A 14,071-nucleotide genomic window follows, 5' to 3' on the forward strand; every position below is an offset into this window, starting at 1 on the left:
CTAATTAGCAATTAAATAGGAAGATTGGAGCAAAAACTGGAGCGCTGCATGCAGCTTTCAGTCAAAACTAAATGGGATAAATGCCATGAGGTGTATCTGACCCCCATGGCAGGTAGTGGGGTATCTCCTGTGGAGTAGCTGTGTTTATTAAACACATACATTTGCACTGTCTTACTGAGATAAGTGTCTGCCATCACCTGCATTGCATTTAACATCTTACTGATACCCAGGGTTGTTGGTGAGGAGGGGCATGCATAAACACACACACACACAGACACACACACACACATGCGTGCACACGTACGCACGCTGTGGCCCGGGCTTGGTCCACTGACACGTTTCCTAATGGCTCCTACCAAAGCGCATGCTTGTTTCAAGGTCACATTCACACATAGTCTGAGGCTCATAAACTCAGAGTGTGACTGAGTGTTGGTGGGCGGCACAGGCCTTCCTCCCGGTCTTTCTCTCTCTCCTCCTTTCTCTCTTTCTCGCCAACTTCCTCGTTTCTCCACTAAACAGGACCAGAAGTTAATCTCTAAAAACATAACTCTTACGGAGTAAAGAAAGCTCTCTTGTCTCAGACACTGATATGGGTTTACTCCACTTTTCAACAGCAGCCAGCAAGAGGACAGGAAGAAGAAAACCATTCAAAACTCCTGACTAAAGGTCCAGATGGAAATGGGGTCAGTTTCAACTTAAACGGACCATAAAAAAGCTTGGCACCAAAGTGGGAAATTAAATACATGTACAGTGCATTTCTAAAATCAAAACCATGAATAAGAAACACAGCAAATGTAATAGATACAACATCAAGACACTGTTCAGAAATTAATTATATTGACTAAAAACAGCTCCAGTTGACTTGACTCCGCTGTACATTGAAGTTCTGATTCAGAAATGACTCTGGCTAAAAAGGCTTATCCAAGAAACTAGCTCATTTCTTTTTGACCTTTGGGTCCTTGCAACAAAATGTACACGTTTACAGCTAATATATTTATACCTCTCACATTTGCAGTTTGCTGATCATTATTTTCGTCTCAAACTTGATTGATTGACACATGTCATTTACTGCGGGTGACATATTAGGTCTACTTAAGCACACAATGAATGGTCAACCTATGCCCCCCATAACCATTTGAATGAATGTGTGGCTTACAGTAACCGAAGCATAGGCTATAATTATCACCCTCAGAAAATAGAACGTAAAAAGGATTAGCTCAGTCACATGCAGCCGTAGGTTGCTCCAATCACAAAGGGACAGCAAAGGCTAAACATTCCTGCACTGCAGCAGGCTAATCCGTCACCCCCCGAGCCAGCCAACCACCACTCCCTCTGTGAGGATTCTCATGTAAACGGCCGGTTAAATGGAAACCTTAAAAAGGTTAGGCCCTGCAGCACAGTGGTTATAAGAATACTATGTTTGGCTATTGTCCCCAGAAATATTCAAGAAAATGAAGTTATTTAAGTGGGATTAATGCATGATAGCTCCCCTGAGGGGCACTGGGCCTCCCCACCCGCAGAGCTGTAGGCCTCCGCCCCTAACCAGGCCATACAAATAAATGACCTCTCCACCCTTGTAGTAGGGAATCGGAAATACTACAGCAACAACTGCACCACTCATGAGGAAAATACAATTTCCTTACACATCACTCCTGCTACTCTAAAATCCAGTCAAAGAAACAATTGTAAACGTTTTGTGTCAGTGCGTTATGGTGATTAGGCTATCTTGCACAGTTGGGCTGCAAAAATAGGCCTAAATATTAACTAATATGTATTTACTAAGGCACTGCATCTTAGTGCAAGTGGTGTCACTACAGTCTCTGGTTCGCGTCGCCGTCCAGGTCTGGTCTGGTCGGGGTAGGCCGTCAGTGTAAATAAGAATGACTTGCCTAGTTAAATAAAGGTTCAATTTAAAAAAATATATAATTTACATCACAATGTAAGGATGACTTTGCTAAATAGGCCTAGATAAGTGTAACCAATCATTCTCTAATGAGCCATTTATATTACCAGATAACAATGATTGAATGCAATCACTGTGTGTAAAAGTAAAGAAAAAGAAACGTCAAATACACAAATTGTTAATTATTTAATTATTAGTATTACTATAAATCACTATTATTGTCAGAATGTATAATTATCATCCTCCTAAGCAACTCTTCTCTACAGCCATGCCACTTTTGGACAAAAACAGTCTTAAAGTATTAAGAACAGCTCCTTACACTAAACAATTTGGTGTGGGATACAGTGGTATAGGCATAGTTACTATAATGAGGTATATCCTTACCAATCTGTCAAAAAGGCCCAATTGTTCCTAATATACAATGTAGGCTAATATAGTATAATATAATAGTATGTAATATAATAATTTCTACACTACTCTGACCTTTTTAAAACCGAGACTAATATATATTAACTAAAGCTATAAGCCCCCCTACCCCCTCCTCACGCGGCTGCGCCCCGCTGTCTCCGCTTTGTTTGTTCAGTTTCCAGGTTGATTGTATGTGTTAATTAGTTGCTAACAGCATGGTAATGTGGGTTTGATGGATAGACGTGTCACTAGCATTCAGGTCTACACTATCCGGAGACCCAGCAGGGTTTAGACTGGTCTCGCCGCGTCATCCTGACGATTTTTTTTGGCCTAACGAAGCCATAGAGGCCGCTCGGTCTCGCCTCTGCAACACCAGAAATAACTAATTTGTCATTAAAAGTAATCCAATAAAAAAATCGAGGGCATTATTAATAACATTATTTTAGAGTTCGTCATTGTTTACCACAATAGAGAGCGAGACCTCTGCGTGAACTCTCTTGTTTGGGCCCACTAAAAAGGGGTCGTGGCTCATTCTTTTTTTTAACGTCGCTGGCACTGCTACAGTGTATTTACAGTAGACAAACACCACGGGATTTATTTAGGAAGGCGGGGGTGCTGGCTAACATGAGATTCCATTCGAGGAATGCTTATCTCAGCCGAGTTGAACAAAGCCTTATTGGAGCCTATTATTTGATTATTTATACACCCTTTTTCGTAATGTCTGCTTTTAATTTAGTTTTACTTCTCAGACCCCAGAGACATAATTATACACATTTTTCTTTCCAAGTAACAGAGGGGCTCGCATAACTTCATCCTGCAAGGAGTCTGAACTTCTCTATCAATTTAAAAGCGAGGTTGTAGATTTAAAGCAATCCAAAAGTGTTAGCTAAATGCAATACTTGCTGAAAAGCATTGTGCTCAAAATGTTTGTTGTCTCTTCTAAAGGCAATGCTCATTATTCATTGAAAACATTTCAACTTGCCTACTTGACATGTTGTGTAACAATAGACCATCAGAATAACATCTACGAGATAGGTACCAATTTATAATATGGATGACATAACCAATTGCCTTATATTAAGGAGTGACCAGGTAGTCTGGCAGGTAGGAGCGATGGTCCAGTAACCGAAAGGTTGCTGGATCGAATCCCGGAGTTTACAATGTAAAAACCTGACGTTTTCCCCCGAGCAAGGCAGTTAACCCACTGTTCCCCGGGCGCCGATGACGTGAATGTCGATTAAGACAACCCTCTGCACCTCTCTGATTGAGGGTTTAGGTCAAATGGGGTAGACACATTTCAGTTCAATGCTTTCTAGGCATCCCATTTTATTTTGCTGAGGCGTAGGCCCCTATTAGAAAGGGTTTCGCAAACCATTAAATTAAGTCTATATTTAAAACACATATAAGCCTAGCCATTCAAAATTGTGATTTAAAATAAGATCCATCCATCAAGAGCAATACTAGATATTATTATTAATGTCCATCAATCAACTAATGCGCTTTCATCACTCGCTTCAGTGGTCAGCTTTTGCGCGTGCCATTACTCGAAAAGGCATTTCGAAGAACCCTCAAACACTGCCCCACAGCTGCTGGTTTGTTGGAAATCAGTGTCCAGTGTATGGATTTTTTCACATTGCACCATGGGTAGTGTAGTTGTAAAATGTTCTATGTAAGACGTACCCTAATGAAAACGCACTGCCTGAAGAACTACAGTGCTCACAGCTGCATGATATACGTATGCTGTCAATCACAGTGGCGTCACGGTTGTTCAGTCGCTCAGGGGGCTTCTAGTAGGCTACGAGAGAGGACCCCTGCCTGATGCGCGCATAGGCTACATAAGTGGTGGGCTTTGCAGTCTGTGAAGGCAAGTGTATCACCATGATCAACCCTATATGGGGAGGATCTTCAACCTGCTTGGCTGCATAAATCATAATCAAGATGAAGACGTGATCATAGCGCATTCGGCATCGTTCGAGGCATCAGTATACCATTAAGTTCTGACGCGCACGATAGAACGGTGGACTCCGGGCAAGGCTACAGAGGTGGTAGACTGCTAGGCGGGGGCTGGAGGCGAAAACAGACCTATTTTAATGGTATTAATAAAATTGATCACAATGAAGCGCAGAAGGATAGTGGTTGCGGCAGGCTTCTGTTTTGCCTTCTTCCTTGGTACACTGATGAATTTGCTGTATATACCAGGGTTTGAGCACCATCAGAACCACGACCATAGAGTACATCGGTACTACCACGAAAAACAGCAGCAGGTTACAGGCGATTCGCAGCTTCAAGTCGGCGAGTCAGTCACTGAAGCTGTGGCCGAGTCCAATAGTAAACCTGCCGTAGGAAGCAGGCATCATCAGGACCTTCTGCTGCAGATACGAGAAAGATTCGATGAGGTTGTGCGGTACCGTCAGCGCCAAGCACATGGGTCTGGCACCGGAGACCCAGTCCGCCAGCTGGAGAGACGCAGGCTCATGGATTCAGAGCCAGGGGACAATTGGGACCCTATCAAAGTAATTGAGCGAACCGAAAACCGACAGACGCATTTTCAAAATCGACTTTCACCTTCCATATACATGCCCACAGCATCACGGAAAGATTTCACTATGACTTTGAGCAGCGTTAACGGTACTCGGATGCTTGGCTGCAGCAGCATAGACAACGTGACCAATGTTCAGTACCTCGGCTCAGGCTACACAAAGGCTGTCTACAAGGCGTCTCTCAACAACAGCTTGTCGGTGGCTCTGAAATCAGTGGATTTCGGGGGACACGATATGGAAAATTGCGTAAAGAAATATGGTTCACCTGGAGACTGCTACAGACTGGCGTCCTTCAAAATAGTGAAAGAAATGACGCTGATGGAAATGCTACAGCACCCCAACATTCTGAAGGTAATCTATATCTAGGCTAGCTAACAAATTCATACCTTACTGATCGGTGTCTTTTAGCCATTTCTGTTGCACAATTATTTATTTAGCCATAGGCCTAGTATCACACACAGACCTATTTAAGATGTAGTATATCTTTGTTTTTGTTGCCTATTGCCTAAAGGATTTTTATCTGAAATCCATTAATTTCGTTGTAGCAGTGGCCCTATAAATCATTGAAGCTTGACTTCAAATTTAACCCCATTTGTGCTCTTTACGCAGTATCGAAGTTAGTTAATTGCCATTTTGTCTTATACCAACAGCCAAACCACGAATCATTCTTTCCCTAATGACTGAATAACCATAGGTGTGAAACGTTACATTAAGCCTCTCGGCGTGTCAAAAGTGACACATGGGTTGAACACTTTGGAAATTGGTGTGTATTTCACTTCCACGAGTTGACATGAGAAGTCCAGAGTGCAGTGAAAACAAAATAGGCAACATGAAATAAGTGCATGGTTGGCCTATTATTAATAGTGCTATTTGGAGGATGTGTTGTCCGTTTAGTGGCTGATTAATAGTTTGGAGTTGAATGAGCGCCATCGCTTCATTGTTACCCTTTCGATGTTAAGCCGTTCAGCGGGTTGCTGGATCTGCATGGTACACAAGCCGGTGAGTGGTGAGACGCCCGAGGCTTTGCCGCATATTACCTTGTATTTTATTTGCATTTACACCAGATCTGTGGCGTAGCCTACCGATACGCGGGTAAATCATAATACATTTGTGTAAAAAAAAGTAAGAAGGCCTTTTTATTACGTTATATTAACAGCGCGTCTTTAAGCAGCTTGTCTATAACGTCACCAATATAAGTGCATGCATGCGTAAAGGACGATTTTACAATTCAGACGGAGATAAGTAGCCTAGGCCAAATAGCCTTATCAATATCCACACCAATAAAGCATGTATAATCCACATAGGCCTACAATGTAGGTCTACAAATAGTAATGCCTGTACACGTATCCCTAGATGTATGCACAATAACAGTTGCACGCCTATACTCAAGCATCTCACATTGTCCGATATAGGTAGGGCCAATATTTGAAGAATGTTCTTCTAATGTTTCAGATGATAGGCTACTGTTTGAGAAAATATATGGCCTTGAGGTACTGGTTACAGTGGCATTTATAGGCTACAGCATATAGGCCTAAGTCTGTGCTTTACTGTAATGTGTACCGCATGAGGCCCAATTACAATATCCAAACAACAGCAATCCAAACGACATTGTCGAGGGCATTTCATTCTTTGATCGCAACTGTTGCTGGATAGATAGACACGTAGTCATCAAACCAGTGGAAAACGTGCCGTTTTGTTTTTGAATTCAAGTGTAGGCTGGTTATTATAACAATAAAAAAAAGTAGATCGGCTAATTTAAGGTAAAACAATAGTTGCACTTTAAACCAAGTAAAACGTGTCACGTTTTCAAGATAGACCTACTGTTTTATAGGATGGTACAACAGAACCAAGACAGTAGCCAAATAGTCTATACAGAACATTTATTAAAATACAATACATGTAATCAGTTATGCTTCCTAAAATAATTTTCTGGACAATATTATAAGTTTTTGATCTTTTGATCAGAATTGCTATACATAAGTATTTTGTTAGCACAGTCAATAGGTATCTATTTAAACTAAATGTGTCATACCTATATTGAGTCGCTTCTATCAGACTTGATCTTTTTGTTTGCATGGTGAATGTAGAAACATTTTAATTAAGAATGATACCTTAGCCTAGGATATAGGTGAATATCTGGCCCGTAATCAAGTTATTTACCCTGTATGAAGCTTTAGAGGGAGTGTACATTCTTATCGAGATTTAAATTGCAAACAATAAAACAATATCACACCCTTATAAAATGTGTATTATTGTAAAGCACATGTTATTGTCAAACAATGTTAAACCCACATTAACCTTGAATTAAAATACAAAATTAACATATAAAACCAATGTACGTAAAACATTCTTTTTTTTCTTGACATTTTTAGACATTAGTAAGGCTATGGGGAGTTAGGCCTCATTAGTAAGGCTATGGAGAGTTAGGCCGTTATCACTTTTTTTGTTGTAACTTATTTCAATCTTTGACTTATAACTAACTGGGTGTCTTTCAATTGACTTACATTCAATAATAAGATATTTCACAGTATTAACTCATATCAAAACTCTCCTCAAAACTGGATGGCCAAGCTATGACCAGACATTCTTTTTTGACAACTGCACTGAACAGGAGGACGACATGTCACTACAGCATGTCAATACATCTGGACTGTATTTAATGTTTTACTTGATTTATTCATCAATAGGAAGTTATTTTCGTTATAGAAGTTCCGTTGCGGAGTCAGGGGGGGGGGGGTAGAGCCCAATATAGTAGCTGCCCATCTCTCATCGCACACTAACTAGTCCGTGTTGTAATAGGTACAGACTTACATTAACATTGACTGTAATACAGGAGTGTTTATTTGTGTACATTTAAAAAAAAAACTTTTTGGGTTTGTGTGTCCACTCAGACTTTTCTGGCTATTCACAGTGCAACACACACACACACACACACACACACACACACACACACACACACACACACACACACACACACACACACACACACACACACACACACACACACACACACACACACACACACACACACACACACACACACACACACACACACACACACACACACAGGCGTATACACACGTACATGCTAGCATTTGTGTGACTGGAAAGTGCACTTTGGCTATCCCACTCTGTCATCGTTGTCATAAGCGAATAATACCAAGATGATTTATTTCAGGATAAACATAAATAACAAAATTCATTTTCTGGCATGGAAGCTACATTGAGGGATTACAGGAATTGCTTTAGAAAATGTCAACATAAACTGGAAATGGTATGGAATTTCTCTCTCTAATCATAGGGAAAATATTATTTCCTTTTCATTCCTCTATGAACATGAGCACACTGGCCTTAAGGCTAATACATGCACTTTTTTTTGTGCACCAGGAAAAATGCCTGAATGACTTCTAGGGTAAAGTTAACTGGCATGCTCCACTAGCCGTAGAAAGAATAAATCACTGGAATAAATCATGTATTAACTTTAAGACTGAATTAGAGCAATATCTCCATTACTAAAACAAATGTTTATTTTAGCTGGCTTAGGTTGATATTCATTTGACTATAGAATCATAACTTGAGATCTGTATGTATAACAATATTTGTCACGTAAATCTCCCATTGACATCAATGCATCATTTACCAAAAAAAATGGTGCAAACTAAACAACTGGTTGATTGCAAGTAAACGTTTTTTGTATGTTTAGTATCCCAAAGAGTATTTAATGTCCAGCTCTGCTGATCCAATATATCCTGTTAGAGTAATGAAGTCTGGCTCTGTCTGAGCAAAACACTCAACAGCACACTGTCTGGTTAGTGTCTGCCTCTGGCCAGTCCTCAGTATGAGAGGAGGAGACAGAGGCTCAATGCTCTCTCACTGGAGAGAGTGGGATCAGAGGTAGAAACCAAAGCAGTTCATCTCTGTTCTCCTCACTCAGCACACTTTTGGTGTCAATAGTCATGTTGACTGATACTGCTTGTCCAGGATAGATGGGGGACGCTCCTGTGAAGAGGGGAGGAGTAGCGGGCGACTGACTGGGAGGTGGATTGTGGACACATGTTTCTTACACCAGCACGCACGGCAGGTGCCCTCCGCCTTTCTATGCCCTCGTCCATGTTAGAACGAGTGTGAACAATATGAATTTGAGCTGATCAGTGAGGGAGATAACAAGAGGGGGCTGCTTGCCTGCCCGGACTGAGGGGTGTGCGGGACGGAGGGAAGGAGGGGAGGAGGGCCCGTGTGGCTCAGTTGGTAGAGCATGGCGCTTGCAACACCACAGTTGTGGGTTCGAGTCCCCATGGTGGACCAGTATGGAAGAAAATACAAATAAAAATGATGAAAATGTATGCATTCCCTCTGGATATGAGTGTCTATTTAATGACATGCATGTAAGGGCTACCTGTCAGCGAAAGTATACGTGGTGGATACAAATGATCTGAGAGTGGTGGGACCTCTGGGCTGCTGCAGGGTTTCTGGCTGTGTAGCTGGATTATGTTTACACAAGCCTGTCAGCCTCTCCCTCTCTCCCCCAGGGCCTGCTCAGTAGATCTCCTCCGTTAGTTGGGGAATCAGTAACCAGGTTGTGTTAATGTGAAAGCTGGGTGTCTGTGGGCCTTGGGGTCAGTTTGAGGATGAGTGGACTGGAGACAGAGTTGCAATTAAGCCCGGGGTTAACACTTTAACCTGCGTCTTCCTTGGGAAGGAAGCTGGGGAGAAAAGAGAACGCCAGATAACTGTTGTCCTGGGCCTGGCCTGCCTCGCTAAGCCCTCAGCCCTGTTTCTGATCAACCCCTCGGGTATGTTGGGGCTCAGCAGCCCTGCAGCCCCCACACTCTACATGGAGAGCAGGGTGCCCTCATGACCCCCAGAACCCCAGACCGTCACCACATAAACATAGGACATTTCTGCTTGTCTTCTTGCTCTGAAACCTTCCGAGAATATACAATACATGCACGTCATAACAGATAAAGAAAGTCAAGGAAAAGTACAGTTTTGAAGTTGAATATGGGCTGTTGTGCATGTGCTCATAGAACATGAATAAAAGTCCCCCCAGTTTTAAAAGAGGAATGTGAACAATAATTTGATCAGATGAAGTGACATTGGTGTGAAACATTATTTGATATGGCCAGCGAGTCTCCCACATCATTTGCATTAGTTGAAGCTCTGCAACTTCTCCCCTTCATTTCACTCTGAGAACATGCTCAGCTCCTGTTAACTGGTAGTCTGAAGGTCAGGTATTGATTTGACAAAAACCCCGTGATGTGTTTAAGGAGGAAATAAGAAGGTGAATGTCACTCCAGAGTATTGGGAGTAAATTCTTTCCTCTCCTACGACACCGTTTTTTAAAATGTTGTTTATTTTTACTGAGCGGTTGGAGAAAAGAAGTCGATGAGAGTTCTTACTCAACAAACTTTTTTCTTTTTCCATATGCTTCCTTCCCTATTTCGTTGAGGATGTAAGGCACCAAATTCAGCAACAAAAAAAAAAGAAGAATTCGGTAGATTTTACAGTCATCCAAAAAGTACTAAGTTAGCAGTCATACATATTGTCTTCCAGAACGCTCGCGTCCAGACTTTGTTTTCAACCCTATGAAGTCATGCAAATTATATAAGGGGAAAGATGTAATAAACGGAGTGTGTAATCATCGAAACTCAAAACGTTTAAACCCCTTTATGCACCCAAACTTACGGTTTTAACAATTTCACCCTCCTCTATTTAATGCATTATGAGTATCAAGTCCATCTAATGTACTAGGATGAATTCACATGGAAAAGGAAAATGACAGAGGGTTTTCTGCCAGTTGCACTTGGTCCAAGTCTCTGATTAAAACAAGGCATACCAAATCCAACCATTAATGTAATTCGACACACACACACACACACACACACACACACACACACACACACACACACACACACACACACACACACACACACACACACACACACACACACACACACACACACACACACACACACACACACACACACACACACACACACACACACACACACACACACACACACACACACACACATGCTGCTACCAAAAACTCTTATTCTAATTCTAACACTCCTTGTGGGGACTAAACAATTGATTCCAATTCAAAATCCTATTTTCCTTCAACCTAACCCGAACCCCTTAACCTAACCCTAATATGAACCCTAACCTTAACCCGAAATCCCTAAACTAACCCTAATTGTAACCCTAACCTTAATTGTAACTGTAAACCTAACCCCTATGCCGAAAATAGCCTTTTTAATTTTGTGGAACAGCAAAATGTCCCCTTGTTTTACTATCTTCGTGAGTACTTCTGGTCCCCACAAGGATAAACACGCACGCACGCACGCACGCACGCACGCACGCACGCACGCACGCATGTACGCACGCACGCGAGCACTAAGTTAAACCCCTATGCTGCACATGGATACACTTCAAACATGCAATTCACACAATTTCATGAATAATAGTTCAAAGTATGTTACTTATTACCTGATTTGTGAGTGAAATGAAAAGCTCTACTTTTTGTACTGGGCTTTACAGTAAGTCCCCACCCAGTCCGTAGCAGAGATCCAGAGAGAATCCGGTTGGTATGATAGAGGTGTTCTTGTATGACTGACCCTCAGTCCTGCAGTGACCGTGTCCAACAGAAGAGCAGCAGTGTGCTCTGGGCTCTGGCAGATGCTGGGGATTTCACCTCTGGACAAACATGTCCTCCCCGGGGCCGGTTTGATCTGGGGCCAGGAGGCCTTCGTTAAGAGCGCGTGGTGACTGGGTTAACTGCCCTGCCGACCCCGGCGTTTATTTACACATTAATAATGTCCCACACAGAAATGCTTTTGTGGAGCACCGGTGCGTTGGCATATTATGACGCGCATCGCATATGTTCTCGACTATTTCATCTGCTACTCGAGCAGGGCAACCGTTCCAGCAGCAGCACCCCCCTCTTGGCTGCTAGACGCGTCTCACTCTGACCGCTACCCTGGTTACCCGGCCTCACCTCAAGCAGAACCTGCATGGATTCTTTGTCCATCTTCAACTCTCAGCATTATTAACCGGTCTCAGTTGAAATGCACGTTCCCGCTACCCTACATTTAGTTTAGTAAGAACAGAGAGACCTTACAACCTTCCTTCAACTCACTTCTTGTGTGTACAGCCAACTGGCCAGTGGGGGTTTGGCCTGTGTGAGTGTGACTGGTCCCTGGGCTGGTGTGTGTTTGTGGCCCTGGCCCTTGGCCCCCCTCTCTGTTCCCGGTGAGGCCATGCTGTGCTATGGCATGCTGACTCACTCCTGCCTCTGGCCGGGAAAGTGGTGAACTGCCAGGAGGTTGGCCTAATAGGCTTGGCTCCTAACGTGCCTGCCTTTTCACACTTACCTCACCTCAGATTTTCTCAGCCTTTTCACTAAGGCCAAGCTCTCTCATGCTCTATATACACCCATCCAAAGATGCAACTTAGATAAACCTCTATGTACAGAGGAAACAGAGACACATCTAGACCTGAACTCACAATTAACAGAATAGATTCTGAACTCAGAACAGCACTCACAACCGAACCGTTCAGAATCCCGTTGCAGAAATATATAAATACATTTGCACAGGTGTCATATTTCTCTGAAACGCTTCAATGCGGTCATGCCTTTCTCAGTAAAAAGACATGATCAAACGACCGAGGTGGGTGACCTCTGAACCTCAGTCAGACAAAATGGCACCAGATTCAAAGCAAACACAAACACTGCCCCAGCATGCGTACAGCTGCTATCTCACTCTGGGCAGCCTTAGCTGCCAATGAGTCTAGTCTGACATGGAGGGAAAACACTGCCCTGATGTCGTCGTGTTCGCACAAGAATGCCTCCTCCGCTGCACACAATACCAACAACTCCAGCACTGGCTGCAGACGTGGTGCATACAGTACACACAGCCTGGAGATGGCGTGTGCTGATAATAGTCATTACTGTGAATTCAATCTCAGATAACAAAACTTTCCGTACACTCCAACCCCTGGGAAAGCTACTCTGGCATTGCCAAGGGCAATCTCACACGCACACACTCACACTCACACTCACACTCACACTCACACTCACACTCACACTCACACTCACACTCACTCACTCACTCACTCACTCACTCACTCACTCACTCACTCACTCACTCACTCCAAAAAAAGGTGTTAGTCCTGCATTGATGGCAGTATAAAAAATAAACACCATTCTTCTTTTGCTGCAAAAATGCACTTTAGATTCACATACTCAACAGAACATTTATTTTTTACAGAGTGGAATAAAGAGACTCTACAACACTCGAAAACTTAACCTCAACTGAACTCAATTCATACATGCTTTTCTCACTGCACAAGGAAAAGGGGCTGATTTAAGAGCAGTCTTCTTCATGTGTTTGTCATGCTGCACCCAGTGGTGGGGTGAGGGGCCACTCTGCCAGCCTTGCCCACAGGCCCCTGCTCTCCTCCCACTGGGCACCTCACATTTCCCATCACACAGCACCGCTATAAAATGTCTCTGCATCGCTCTTCACAGGCACACCCAAACTGCTAACACGCAGTAGTCACCCTCAGAGAGTATGAAGCCTCCACTACTTTACTCTCAGACAATGCTACATTCTCACATCATTCACTTGTAAAAGCCTTTTATTAACCAATAAACAACATGCAATGCCACCTTCTCTGTTTTGCATAGTCAGTGTTTTCCCCGATGATATGGTTGACAGCCGTATTGGTTGTTATGCTTTTAGATTGCATTTCATGCCCACTTATTTTAACCAGTTCTTCTGGCACAAATTATCTTACACAAATGTTTATGCAAGCAAAGGGCCGGCATCTCTAGGAGGCGCTTACCATAGCAAGAAAGAGGAGAGTAAAACTACTTCAATCGACCAAAGGAAACATTAATGAGTGCCAAAGCTCTCGCATGTCTCATTGCGTTTTCATTTGAAAAACATCAGAATGCATGCAACATACAGTAATTCAATCTTCCGAATGAGATTGTTTGTCACTGACGGCTCAGGTTTACACGGAGTGTACAAAACATTAGGAACACCTTCTCTTTGCATGATGACATAGACTGATCTGGTGAATCCCGGCGAAAGCTATGATCCCGTATTGATGTCACTTGTTAAATCCACTTCAATCAGTGTAGATGAAGGGGAGGAAACAGGATTTTTAAGCCTTGAGACATGGATTGTGCCTGTGTGCCATTCAGAGGGTGAAT

At 42.8% G+C, this 14,071-nt stretch overlaps 1 protein-coding gene across 1 annotated transcript in view; it reads left to right on the top strand.

Moving 5' to 3' along the window:
• Nucleotides 1–4,117: 4,117 nt before the first annotated feature.
• The window catches only part of LOC118401238 (extracellular tyrosine-protein kinase PKDCC-like), a 38,894-nt gene continuing 28,940 nt past the window's right edge, over nt 4,118–14,071 (top strand). Inside the window, exon 1 of the mRNA XM_035798590.2 lies at nt 4,118–5,202. Within this exon, the coding sequence (XP_035654483.2) occupies nt 4,402–5,202 (801 nt within the window). The 5' untranslated portion in view covers nt 4,118–4,401. The remainder of the gene's footprint in view (nt 5,203–14,071) is intronic.

This window comes from Oncorhynchus keta, chromosome 2, assembly GCF_023373465.1.
Source record: "Oncorhynchus keta strain PuntledgeMale-10-30-2019 chromosome 2, Oket_V2, whole genome shotgun sequence".
NCBI lineage: Eukaryota > Metazoa > Chordata > Actinopteri > Salmoniformes > Salmonidae > Oncorhynchus > Oncorhynchus keta.